The sequence below is a fragment of the Passer domesticus genome, chromosome 8, assembly GCF_036417665.1.
Source record: "Passer domesticus isolate bPasDom1 chromosome 8, bPasDom1.hap1, whole genome shotgun sequence".
NCBI classification, from domain to species: Eukaryota; Metazoa; Chordata; class Aves; order Passeriformes; family Passeridae; genus Passer; species Passer domesticus.
In genome coordinates, this window is record NC_087481.1 from 34170483 (window position 1) to 34184937 (window position 14455).

The 14455-nt window shown below is 39.9% G+C and overlaps 1 protein-coding gene across 3 annotated transcripts in view; it reads right to left on the reverse strand.

Moving 5' to 3' along the window:
- The window catches only part of RET (ret proto-oncogene), a 228755-nt gene that overhangs the window by 19516 nt on the left and 194784 nt on the right, over positions 1–14455 (reverse strand). For all 3 annotated transcript variants that reach the window (XM_064430306.1, XM_064430307.1, XM_064430308.1), the window contains 8 exons: positions 13613–13814; positions 12954–13153; positions 8535–8793; positions 7220–7345; positions 6312–6422; positions 3664–3783; positions 2775–3031; positions 1477–1624 (listed from right to left, as the gene is read on the reverse strand). In XM_064430306.1, coding sequence (XP_064286376.1) covers positions 1477–1624; positions 2775–3031; positions 3664–3783; positions 6312–6422; positions 7220–7345; positions 8535–8793; positions 12954–13153; positions 13613–13814 — 1423 coding nt within the window. The remainder of the gene's footprint in view (positions 1–1476; positions 1625–2774; positions 3032–3663; positions 3784–6311; positions 6423–7219; positions 7346–8534; positions 8794–12953; positions 13154–13612; positions 13815–14455) is intronic.

Below are 14455 nucleotides of genomic sequence, written 5' to 3' on the forward strand. Positions count from 1 at the left end.
TTAAAGATCACTCAGAGTGTAACAGTCCCCAACCCTAGGACAAATGACCTGCTCTGCATCTGGTACAGGGAAAGAACAGGAGGCGCTGGCCTGATCCAAAATAAGTGCCCTTTGTCCCTCCTGGCAGCACTGCAAAGGCCACTGAAGCTAATGCACCGGTCCTTATGCTTCAATTGTCATGTGTGAACAGTAAATTTAAGCCAGTAATAGCACATAAATATTTGCAGAATGACAAATGCTTTCCACAGCCAAGCTGGAAAATGGAATTTCAGGTGACTATCTGCAATTTAATTTACATTATACAGGGATTCATTAGAGCCCGAAGTATTACTGTAAATGTCAGATCAATTTATTAAAATAAGGTGCTTAAAATAAAGGTTTACTCCTTCGCATTGTCAGTTTGGTCAATTCTTTCCTTCATCATAGATAGGAAAAACTGAATGTCAAACCATCGGCAAGTAAAAGCAACATTTTTACCACTATGACTTAGAATCTGAACTCAGTCACATGCTGATGAAATGTGCTAGAAAAAGCAGTGTCACTAAGTGCACAAATAAACACGAGATGAACTAGTGCCTACTGTACTGACAATGTAATACAATACAGGTCATTTCTTGAGTATTACAAGTAATAGTTAATTAATCTTCACTTCCAAAAAATCTTAGTTCCTAGACTTCCTCCATGTGACCTGAACCTCCTGCAATGAAAGCATGCACTGCATAATGCATTTACTTCTTAGGTAAAGGGGTGAGATATGCAACACCTTTCCTCTCAAGGGGTAGCAAATGTGCTTTGAATGTAACAAAAATGGTAAGAAGAAGAATAGCATTTTCCTGTAATGACATGCTTTTACTCATAAGCAGCGGTGAATGGTTCAGTGCAAGGCCTCACATTATCATCTTAACATTATCTAGGCATACTTTGTTCCCCACAGGCTTAAAATTTTAGGGTAAACTGAAGACAGCAGGAGACAGCACTGGGTTATTCAAGCCATTTTGACAGAGCTCCTAGTGATTGAAAAGCAGATCAGAAAGTATAAAACTAGACAGAATTCTCAATCAGGAGAGAAAGTTAACAGGTCCGTTCTGTCTCTTCATATGATTATCACATGATTTATTTAAAAAGCTTTGTCCAAGGAAACTGGATAGAGGAAAAGAATCAGAAAGCTTTAACAAACCCTTGCAATATTCCCATCAGTGCCAAACAGAATTGAATACATTTGCTTTGTTAAGACAGAGGCTCCTTGCACATCATGATTTAGAATTACTTACTTGGATCAATGTGATGCTAACTGCTAAAGTCACAAATCTGCAGATTGTGACTGTCAGAATATATCAGAATGCTGGAAGAAAGAGAGGCTGGGACACTGCTGGGTTTTTAGCTGACCTTCTTCTTTCACATAAGCCCCTCTTCAAATCTATTCAGACGTTACCACAAATAGTTTGCAAGTCATTTCAAGCCCTGATGGGAAGGTACCTTTCAACATTTTCACTGCCACTGTGGTATAGCCAGCCCTTCCCTTAAGTCGGAACGCTGTCGCCTTGACGACCTTTCCAAATTCTCCTTCTCCAAGAGTCTTGCCCAGAACTAGGTTCTTCCGAGGGAATTCCCACTTTGGATCTTCCTGCAGGAGAGAAAAGAAACCCTATGAGATTAAGCAAGGAAAGGAGCTATTCCTAGGAACAGGTGCACTTCAGTGTGCAGTTGCTCTTTTTATCGGTATCAGTGAGTTCTTATAAAAGCTTCTGAATAGTGAGATATTTTGCAAATGTATTTTCCCTTACCCGAAAACAACTCCTTCAAAACAGGCTGTACAGGTAGTCTATGGATAATAGATTATATTTACAGGTCTGGGAAATTGCGTACAAATGAAAAATGAAGTGATACAGGATAAATGCTTGCTTTCAGAATAACTATGAACATGTGATCTTCATGAAGAGGTTTTACTCACAGAATAAGGCTTTTCCTTAAGAACTGATCGGAGACAACAATTATCCTCTTATAAAATTAGTGCTAATAAGCCTTAAGGTTGCAAAATTATGACAGATGTACAAACCAGATAAGAAACTAAAGCAAACAGAACACAAGGTCTGTGAAAACCTCACTACCTAACACCCAAATAGATCTGATTTGCCATATAAAGCAGCAGTGTTTCTCTACCGCGCTGGCTCATGAAAACGCCAGATCTCACCGAAATCCTGGGTAGTGTGTAATTCAAAGCAGGAAAAACTAGAGTAAAGGTATTACAGCATGACTGGGCAGAAGTCTTATATCCAACTGATATTGACCATGTGTATATCAGAAATCAGGAAGAGATCTCAGAAGGGATTTTTTTTGTAATGTTTGAAACTTAGCCTTGTAGTAGTACTTCGGCACATCACAGAGAGTACAAACCTGCTGATCATTGGTGCTTTACTGGCCAACGTTAAAAGAAAAACCACAGCACTGCAAGATGCAGTTACATCAGTAAAAATCATTGGCTTAAATGAACCTAAAATGTTACAATGTATTAAAGCATAATAAAAAAGGAAGAACATACTGGCCTTATACAGCAAATTAAAATGTTTACCCAATTACTCATGAAGTATCTTCAGTGGACGTGCTTTCCAACGCAAGTGAAGGTAATGGGTGAATTGAAGGTAACGAGTAATTGAAGGTAAAAGGGTGTATTGAAGGCAATGGGTGTTTCCATGAATGGAGTGCATTCCTGTAACATGGTCTGCATGCATAAACGAGGCTGACACCAAAACAGAGCAAAATGGCACCAGGCTTACTGGTATTTTGAAGGCGTCCACAGCCACCTGGTTCTCCATGGAGTCCAGGGAGGGCCGGCGGACGTTGCTGGAGGAGTAGCTGATGGGGTAGGACTGCGCGGGGCGCCGGAACGTCATCTCGGCGGAGGCGATGGGCGGCTTCGGGGAGTTCTTGTGGTACCGGTGGATGCAGTAGAAGGAAACCAGCACGGAGATGACGAAGCACAGCACCACTGCCCCTGTGATCACCGTCTTGCACAAGTCATCGCACAGTTGCTCTGTGGACCAAGAAGAGCTTCTTAGAACCGCCCTTGTGGCCTCTTACTTCTGCATAATAATTCAGTTTTAAAGATGCAAACTGTCTCATGCTATGTTTATTATTAGTCAAAGTAAAAATTATTTAAAATATCCATTTTCTGTTTCAAACAACTTAACAAAGCTTTTCTGTTTAAACAAAGGTCAAGGGGAAAAAATAATGCGCTCCTCCTCCTGACAACATGGGTGATGGTTATCTCTGACATTTTGAAGCTGAGATTTTTCAGAAATTATCAAGGAGCTGGAATTACTTGAAAGTAATAAAAATCATTATTCTAATTCTCCCACCTGCCTCTGCAAATATCAGGCAAGTCTGACTGAAATGCAAATGCTGCAGGAAATCAAAGGATGACCGACTTGTTTGTCAAGTAGTAATGAATAAAAAAGAATCCTTAGCCAAGGCCAGAAATAATCCATTCTGGAAATTTTGAGGCTCCATAGTCGATGTCAAGGTGCTAGTTCCCCACTAGTTTTTATTAGTAGTCTCTGACCAAAGATATGGCTTATTAACATGGCCACAAGTGTAGACACTTCTATATGTACACATGACGTATACAGAGAAAAAGATTACTATCAGAACAGTAGCTAGACTTACCTTTGATATCATCTTTCTCACAATAACAGTTCTGTCTTGGGAAGCAGTAACAAATTCCATGTCCTGACTTAATTCCAAGATTTCCAATGCCCTTCCCATGGCCACCAATAATGTTTCCACCTAATCAAATACAGACAACAGGCTAAGATTCTTACATGTAGGTAAAGGGAAAAGGCTTAGTTTTCCATGGGTTTACCCCAGTACGAATCTGAAATTTAACCAGGGAGCACAGTGCAGGGATAACAACAAGGACTCCTGAGGGAGATAGAAGACTCTGAATTCGGAAATTTCTGAGATCCAGAAATGGGAGGACCTTGCACTGATTAAACATTAGTCCTCATCAGCTTTTCATGAGTTCTGTTCCCGATTCTGATGCCAATTTCCCCACACCTTGGAAAAGTCAGCATGCTGTTCCAGGTATCACTGGTTCTACTGTCACATGGAGATAACAACACTCTGCAAAATGCCACAGGACAGTCTAGTCAAAGCACTAAGAGTAAATGCCTAGTGCAAGTGATAAAAGAATGAATTGCACTATCTAAAAATGGATTATCTAATATGACTAAAAGAATTGCACAAACTCACACTCTTGATTTCAAATGGTTCTTCATGTAGAGTAACAGCAACTGCATTTCCAAATAAATATTTTTTTTCTGTATATGTTATAAAAATGACTATCAGCAGTGACATTTTTATCTCTAAACTGCCTTAATCACAAAGAGCATTTTACAGGCAGCTCAGGTGGTTGGGTTAATTTTGGAAGAGACTCTGCTGAGTCACCGCCCTCTGAGCTGACACTTCAAAGCACTGGTGTTCCCGAAAATTCCTCATTATCCTCCCTGCCTCACCCCAGCCAACTTCCTCCACCATGAAGAGGTGATGAAATAGTTTCCATCTGTCACAGAAAATCATATGCATTTATCTGTATCTGCCTATGTTTGAAAACCTGGAGGTAGATGGAAGCAGGGAAGGAGCCAGTCCTACCTAACCTGCTCTTGAGCACTTGTTTACTACATGAAAGTCTTTTGCTGAGAATGCAATTAGGTTCCCTCTATTTGATAGGCACAGCCACAGCACCAGCTGCTTCAGCTGAGTGCCCTTGAATGTAATATTCAAAGTGTTACTGTGAGAAAGCAATTTTGGGACTCGAGGACACAGCCATCATAATGACAAATGAATTACAGAAATAAGTATTTTCGCAACCTAAAGAATATCCTTGATCTTAACACATCTTGGCCTATTTATTGTTTGCCATTTCCAAAGAAATGTCCCCTGCCAGTAAAAGCTGATAAAATGGTGCTCCTGGAGCTCTGAGCTCCCAGAACACACTCATTTTTTTTGTCTGCAAGTATACTGCTTTTGGGCATCAGCCCAGGTTCTCAATTGTGTCAAGTCATGTACACAATTATTCAACCTAGGCGTTAAAAGGGCTTGCATAACATCCTGAAAACTTGTCCTACTCGCCTGCTTATTATCCAGAAAGACAATATTTCTTTTGAGCAAAACCTTTAATGTTGCATATGTTGTACATATTTTAGTACTGCAGCCCCTGGCACAAATATTTCCACCTTCAAAATGACAAATTATTGCAATTATTACCAATAAAGAATTCTTTTCAGATGATTAGAGAAGTTACTTGCACTTCCTTCAAGCATTTCTCCCACTTAAGGGATTGTTTTTATATACTCTGATGACATAATTATCTTTCTGATAACACTAATTTACAATTCACAATCCATTCTTGCATGTAAAATACTAAGAAGCCTCTTTAGTAGTTAATTTTATAGAAGAACATTAAGTTCCAGGCTTTAAGACAATGCTAGTTCTTCTAAGACTCCATTTTAAAATCTCAACTTGAAGTATATGATGTCAGAGTCAGAAGAAGCATTCAAGAAATATGTGTCTTTATTCCTGAATTAGACTGTCAGATAAAAAAGATCCACTTAAAAATTACCATCTCACAGAAGATGGAAATTGCTCACGAGAATTACACTGTTTTTTCTACCCTGTATATCTTCAGAGTGAATTGTGAACTTGCAGGTATTCACAGGTTTATGAGTGGAGTGTAGAAATACATGCTCAAGTAAAAAGATTCAACACAAATGCATTTCAATTCTTCCTTCATAAATTCTCCTCATATGAATATCTGCCTGGATCTTCAAATAGGTAAGGCATTGGATCATTCTGATAGCCACCTGTCAAAAAAGGGCAGGTACATTTCCCCAGATGATCTTTCCTAAACACATTTATTTTAAATAGAAATTTGTTTCTTCTCACTTATTTACCAGGAGCTCAAATAGGCCTGGCTCCTGTCATACTATACTTGAACTGGGAAGTGGGGCATTAACGTGCCTAGAACCTACACCTCTTCAGCAAGTACCTCCACTGAAAATCACCATCTGACCAGGCAGCAGAATGGGAATTGCTGAGAACACCTTATCCCTCCATCAGTCAGCCAATGGGTGTCACCTGCCTGGCTCAAAAAAGGTCAAGATTAATCCCCAGAACCTTAACTCGATTGTATGATTCAAATGCAAGTGTGACAATGCAGAGATGCTGAGCTTGTGAAAGTATCTGCGCTTGGGAAAGTGACATTTGAGAAGCCATCAGAGGTGTAACAGAAAAGCCCAATCTAAAACATTCCCTACTTGTGCAGTCTTGGGGACACACAGCCGGGTCTTTGCCCTCCACCACATCACAGATGCCATCTGGACAAGTCTTGATGCTCGGGGTGCACGTGGAGTAGTTTGTGGTGATCCCTGTTAACAGAAAAACAGCAGCACTAATACCACAAGGAAGGAAAGTTCATTGCATCTTCTCCGGGCACAGTAACACTCCAAACCACAAGTCATGCTGCCTTGCAAAATGAACATCTCTGACATATAAACCTGATAAAATAACAGGCAAGACAACAAATAAAGGCAAATCGAAGAAACCATTTTTTTGGCTATATGTTCTGATTTTGACAGCCCTCTGGTCATGTTACTTGCAGTTACTGTGAATACTACTTGAAAAAGAGCTGGCTGACCACTTTGAGACTGAAGAGCAGCTTTCACATCTGAGGATTTCTCTACACAATTTCACCCACTTAAATCCGAGGGTTACAAGTGGTTGCAGAGAATGTATGACACTTATGCCATTTGAAGGGATCAAGCGCCGACACAGAATTGTTGTTCTGGAAGAGTCGAGTGCTGTCACCCATCAGATCTGTGCTCCAGGCCACAGAAAGAGACACTGCTCTGTGCTCACTGTCTGCTGGGTGCACCTGCTCAGCACCTGCTCCAGCCACACTGCTGCAAGCTCAGTTCACTTCCTGCTGGTTTATGCATCATGTTCAGCATCACCAGGGACAAGGTGAAGAATGGCCCTTCCAACTTCACCTGATTTTCCTTTCTAGTGCATACTTCATATGGGTATTATGATTGTTTTTTTAGCCCCAGCTTCTGTGTAGTTCACCATACCATGTTTTCCAGCCAGAATAAATAAATTTGTATCTATGGAACTCAAATGCAGTTACAACTAAACAGAAGTTTCACTTCACACAACATAACTGTACCTTTCCCACTCCCCTGTCTCCACTGGCATCTTCCTGTTAGCACTCCCAGGCCACCACACTCTTCACATTCAGCACGGTGCTTACTTATAGCACAAGAGTCAGGGCAGTCCTCTTCTTTTTTTAAAACTGTTGGAAAAAATTCAGTACGAGGGAAATGAACACACAAGCAGGTCAGCTCAAAACAGGAAAACGTTTTAGGGATAAATAAGAAGGAAAGACAGATGAAAAAAGCAGTGAAAGACTGAAAACGGACTGACCCAATTATCAGTAAATTTAGGGAACCATTAAATGTGCTCCTTCTCTGTGAAATAAAAGACGAACAGCAAGATCATGAAGGCATGGTTGTGTCTGCTTCACAGCACACTGTCACTGCCTAGAACTATAGATATGTGCAAACATACTGATAACAGAAGAATGGAGAGCACAAATACTTACAGCCTCATACAGAATGTTTAATTAGGAGAAAATACTTTGTTCTTGGGCTAACACAGTAGTAACCCCAAGAGCACCAGCTAGAAATGTGTGTTTTCAGACAATATGAGGTGCTTGTACAAAAAGAAAAGTCCACTGCATGTTTTTGTTTCTTTTTGTCCAACCCATTTGCTCTTGGCATAGAAGTTCTGAACAGATAAAATGTAACAGAGGTATTGATCAGGTACAATTGTATGATTTTGCATAAAATGCAACATAGTTTGCAGAGAAATGAGAATGTTTCCAGTGAAATTCTCCTCTGTGGATGTTACAGGATATTTTTAACTTCCTTCCCCACAAGGGTGGGTCATCACACTGCCCTTAAGAACGTGAATTCAGTGTGATTGCTACATGAATACTAAAAAAACTATTTAAAAATTGTAGCGAGAAGGGAGGAGAAAAATCAGTGAACAAACATACTTAGGCCATATAGCTCTTTCTTCAAATAGATACATACACACACATACACCTATAAACTCTTTTTCTTCTTCCACAGGAACACGTGAAATGCAAAATAAAGGTCACACATAGAGACACACACACTAAAGATTCTTCTTAATCAAAGGTCATCATGAACATTGAACACTGAATATTATATACATTATGAATTGTATATAATATCTCACTTTTATGTGCATTAGTTCTTCAAACAAATAGCTACTACAGGAAGGCACAAAGCAAAATTCAAAATCCAAACTCTGTGATCTACTACCTTGTAGCTCAGACTCGTTTTCATTGTTAATGCCATAATTTTACAGATCAAGCTGCTAATGCATCACCTCATACCAGTAACGCTTGCTAATACATAAATAAATAGATAAATCCTTCTGACTGGGGTACTTACGAGTCCCTTCCAGGACCACAGTGAGGAGGGTTTTGGTGTGTTTCCTGCTCTGCTTGTCTGTAGCTTGAACAGTGTACTGTATTTCCTTGCATTCAGGTCTGCGCAGCACAGAGGAATCGTTCACATAGAGGCTCCCAAATTTGTCCTCTCGGCCTTGCAGGATGTTGACAGGATAGCAGCTCGAGTTGGGGGACAGCAACTTGTAGGTGATGTTTACACCACGGAATTTCATGCAGTTTTCAATGCAGATCTTTCCTACCTAGGCTCAAACACCAACAAAGAAATCACAGACAGGAACAAAACTCTACAGAAAAAAATATTTGGTGCTTCTCAAAAATATCTGAAATAAAATGGAACGTACTATAACTTGCCAAATTCAATGTTTATTTGAGGTTTACAGATTTGTTATTTTCCTACAAATGCAGTATGTAAATCCATCAAATGTGATTTATTCTCAGTAAAAATGAGATGTAAAGCATTAACTGTTGTCTTTAGACTAGCAGTGAAAATGCAAAAAGCCTTGACACAAACTCAGTGGTATTTGGTGCCTACTGCTGATGGGCAGCAGTGTTCAGTGAGAACAAGACCCTGAGATTTAGGAAGTTCTGAGTTCAATCTTTGCTCTGTCCCAGGCTGATCATTGAAAAAAACTTTTGTCATCCTTGAGAAATCAAAGAGCTCAGCATGAAGAAAGCTGAGACACTCTCCAAGTAACAGAAATTGCTATTACATAATATTTATAATATTACAGTCAAAAAGTTTCTGGCCAGAAGAGCTCTATGAAGGCCTTAAAAGGAATAAGAACCTCATTGTTTCCCATTTTTAATTTAAAAACATTTTAATCTAAAAATGAAAATATGTTGGTTTGTCATATTTTAACTTCTTTGTGCCAGACAATCTAGGCAGTCTAAAACACATCATCTAAGAAGGACAGGAATGTAAAGCTCCATCTCCTGTCCAGCTCCTGTAGGAACTGGTCCAAAGCTCACTTTGGTTTTTCCATTTACAAGAGTGGGATTTCGATCAGGCCCAGAGGCATTGGCTTCTTTGCAGGGAAAACCACAATGTGAAGGGTGGGGTGTTATTGAAAGGAACTTGGTGATGGATTATTTTCAAATGCTGCAGTTAAGAAATGTTTTCAAGAAACACCACTGCTGGTAAAAGCATATCTGTACATCTTGGTTCCAGCATTCTTACTAAAGAATGTTATAAAACAAAGACGTTTTTGTGTACTAAGACCTCTTCCCAGGAACCTGGACTATTCAGTCAGAGAAGAAGCCTTTGCAGTTCTAGAAGCATACTTTGTTATAGGATAATCCCACTTCATCTAACTTATTGCCATTCACATCACTGATGGGTCATTTGGCACCATTCCTGTTGGGATTTTAGGTGGTAGGATAACACAGAAAGACTATGAAAGCCATCAAAAGCAAGGACATTTCTTTCTGGCTGTCTCCTCTGCACAACATGCTGGGACTGGCAGGAAGAAGAAGACGAGATTTCCACTGTTCATAAACTCTGTCTAGACACAAGGTCTAGACATGTCCCTTCCAGAAGCACGTCAGCACAGCTTTGGTGCTGCACTGCAACTGGCAGTGTTCTGCTGCTGCTCAGATGGTGCTCCTTTCAGGAGGAGAACACAGCGATGATCCACAGCATTAACCTTTGCACAGACCACATTAAACTGCCCTTTCTGCCTACTCTGTCATAACTGCTCTTTACAGACACCTTTCTGATCACAGCAATTTGCTTCACTTGGGGTTGGAGAAGACCCCATAAATTCAGATGACCCTATAAAATCTGAAGAGCAGATCAGCCATTTATTCCATAGAATAGCACATTGGTCAGTTTTGCTTTCTCCATATAATTAGAGAAGAAGCTATAAAGGTCTCCCTCAAGCAATTTCTATGAGAAAGACTTTCTCTTTTTGCCTGATTCTGCTGAGGAAAGCCCAATCTCCTAACTTTGCTCTGCTCCACAATTCTGGAGCCAGCTCAGCTCTCAGGAGCAGCAGAGCACAACTCCAGAGGAAAAAAGTAAAAGCAGCTATTCCCCCTTCTCATGAGGGTGAAAAAATGAGTAATCAGGGTAAAGGGTAGTCAGGTTTAACATCAGCTTACAGGGGAGGAACCTACAAATTTGCAAGACTCTCAATAGTTAACACAGAAATAAGAACACAAAAATCCATCTTTCAAGTTCCAATGTTTAATAAAGTCTGGATAATGATACTGTTCCTCTTCACTGAATTCCAGGAACATTTGGACATATAACCTCTCTAAAAATCTCAGCCAATGTTATTCATCATTTGTCTCAGTAAATGTCAATAGAGCTTTAAGTCCTTTGATAAGTTAAATGCCACTGGGCAAGCCTGCACTGTCAGGTCGTGCTTCTGTTATTCAATTCATTTAGCTGCTCAAATAGACAAATGGCATCAGCCCAGCAGTTAATAATTCCTTCACGCTCCTGTGTTTTCCTTAGGGCAAGAGACAGTTCAGCCTTCATATTGATTTGGTCCAGTACTTCCCCTGACTGCTCTGGCACATCAAGGCTAATTATGCAGCCAACTTTAATAATGTGAAGTGCTGGGGACTAAGCTGCTTACACTGACTTGTGCTCCAAGCTGAGCACACTGTAAATTCAAACCCAGTTTCAGAAGTAAGTGGATGACACTTTAACTAACTGAGAACACCACCTCCAGAGCCAGGATGAGTTTTGCACTTCACTGCTCAAGAATCAGAACAAAATCTTTTTGTGAATTTGTGCTTAGGCAGCACAAAGAAAAAGATCTCCTCCCAGAGACTTGGAGCTCTTGCCAGGAACAGTTTCCCCTGCTACTACTGCCACCCAGTGAAACTGCACAATTAGGATGAAATGCCACTGTTTTCGAAGATCCTAAAATTCCTTTTCAGATGTTTGACTCTCATGACAATGTTCCACACCAACAGCTTTAAAATTCAACTGGCTTTTTTTGGTTTTGCACCCTAAAACTTTAAAAATCCACATACTCGCAGATTTTAAAACTGAAGTGTTCAAGCAATCCAGGGTATGCATAGATAACCATGGTTGTCCAAATTTAATCTGGAACTCGTTCATTCACAAAAACATTGTATGCATACCCCTATATATAAAAACATGCACACAGAAAACAACCCAACCAACTCATTAATCTAAATTCATACACACTTAACAGGTAAATGTCCACATTTGTTTCAATTGCAGTCATGCTGTGACACAGATACAAGAGTTCTACATGCAAGGGTTAGACTATGAGTATCTTACATACCTGTGCTACTATTTCTTTTGGGGGAAACCCAGGTTTCACCCTATCCCCAGGCAACAGGCAAGGATAAAGCTTTCACAGCCTGGTGCTACAAAAGCCTTAAACCTAACATCAGAAATAATTTGATCTGCACAAAAGGAACAGACTATCCTCTGAAGTTTCTAACTGACTGCAAATTGAAAAATTTCAGCCACAAGGCATCACAAAGTGTCATAAAGGAGTAGCTTTTGTAGCGAGGCCTCTACATGAGCACACGTGGTACCTTTCTTATTTAGGATATTCAGTGCAGACTATGGACAAAATGTCCCTTGTCAAAGTACAGCTTGTTCTGTACTCTGAAGAGTTATCAAGTTGCAATGCACTTCATCAGATTAGATATAATAACATGCAATGTATCTAACTTCCCTTTTCCTTTCTTTTTAAAATTAGCCAGAGGCTTAAAGATTCATAAAGCTTAATTCTTCCTTAAAATTCTTCTGATCAGTTGGTTTTCTCTGCAATTGGGATGAACATATTTTAATCTCAGTCCTCCTCTCTGCTACAATACTTACAAGGCATGTTTTCCAGCAGCTCCCCCCAAAAGGGTTCATCACTGATGTTTTTAATATTCACTTTCATAATATTAATTGCATTGAACTAGTTTCTTATTAATATACATGTTTCATAGGAATTACATTGTAATTTTCACCTGACTAATGTCAACCTGTTAGAAAGTGTCTCTGGAAAGCATTATTAATGGCAATGGTGGTGATTAGGCTAAAACAAGGGTTAAATTAGGAAACACATGAATTACTAACTAGCCATTACCTAAAGAAAAGCCATTAATATACTGAGACTCCAATAGCTGGACAAATTCCTTTTTTGTTGCCCTTGCCACTCATGGCTGCAAGTTCTCCTGTCCACAACATGTTATTTCTCTCCTTAGTTCCTCCATGTGTGGCTCCTCCTCTGTTATTATGTGGTGGGAGAGGCAGTGCCCAGCCTACCTACTACCTCCTACATCCAGCAACAATCAGAATGATAACACATTTTTCAGTGATTCTGCTTAAAACAGTTCAAACCAATGAGCACTGTAACACATCTAGCCCCAGTGATCCAGCTCCATCAGAAAGGGGATGTATAATTAACATGGTTCTTACTTGTGCAAAACGTTCAGCATTTCTGTTCACTGTGAACTGGTAAGTTATGTTTGAAAACTGAATGCTGACAGGGAGGATGGAGACATTGAAGTGAAGCATCACTGATCTTTCTGGGCCATGAAATTCTGTGTCATTCACCAAAACATCCAGCTGGAAGGAACGATGCTCTGTGACTGAAATGCTTTTATTCAGTACCAGTTCTGTAAAGGAAAAGATTAGTCTATTAGCAACCCACATTATCTGCAAATGCATCTTTTAATACTGCAAGCCCAACAAAAATGGATGTACCAAATTTAATTATACATATCCAAGTTTCCTAATAGGAAATATAAGGCAAGTTAAATATGAAATATGTTCTTATGCTCTCTGTCATTCAAGATATTTGGGAGGCCTTCTTCCCTTCTATCTACCAAGCCAAGAATCCTACAATCAAAACCTCTTGCTTATCAGTTTATACATCATCATCCCCATACACTCCCTACTGCAGAGATGCACAAGCTCCATTTTTTCAGTGCATATTTAAAACTCAGTGTTTCTTTTACATGAAGTATCTCAGCTTTCTTGGCCTCAATACTTACAAAATGTTCAGAAAAATTCAAGAGCTTATTGGTCAACTACTAAAAAGCAACTTCTCCTTTATTTGAAGAAAGAGTCCTTACTATACTCATGCCGAGTTCCCCTCACTTGGCTGCCATTTGGGCTGAAGTGGATTTCATCGAAGATGTGCTCTACACGAAATGTTTCACTTATCCAGGGATCGTCAGTAATGATGGTTCCTGTGTATTTCTTTCTGCTGCTTTCAAGGGGATAAATAGGTGTGGTGTCTGCATCGTACACAGTCAGCGTGGAAAGAACAGTGCCCTGGTAGGAAACAATAAATGGCACTGCTGAAGGACATGAGGCTTTCTTCTTCGGGTAACTGTTTTGGAGATTGAAATACTGGTCAAACAAGACTGTACAACTTGGAATGAAACCCAGGCAAATGTATTCGTAAGTGTCTCGTCAACACTTGTTCTAGTCAGGAGATGGCAGCAAACTCCTAAAATCAGTGTTTTCCCTTCCAGACACAAACACGATCAAAATGTACTTTGAAGGGAAAACTGACTACCAAGAGATCGTGTTGTTACAAAACAGAAGTTCTCTCAAGAAACATACATCATTTATGCCCCCCCACAAAAAGTCTTCTCTATACCATTGAGTTAAAAAGGGGCCATTGTTCCTCTGAAGAGCCAAAGAGCCCACATCTGTACTTCTCTACTGAAGCAAAGGCTGTGTGTGTGCAGGGGCACCAAAGACACACAGGGATTCACACTTCTTGACAGATCAGCTTGGCACAGCAAAGGAAAAATGGGACACCATTAAACCAAGATCTTGGAGCTCACCATTAACAGCCTGGAAACTTCACAGGTACAGTGGTTTGTCTGTAGGAGCCAACCACTACTTCTACAGCATCATAATAAATGTTCGGAACATAGTCCTGATACATTACACAGATTTGCAAG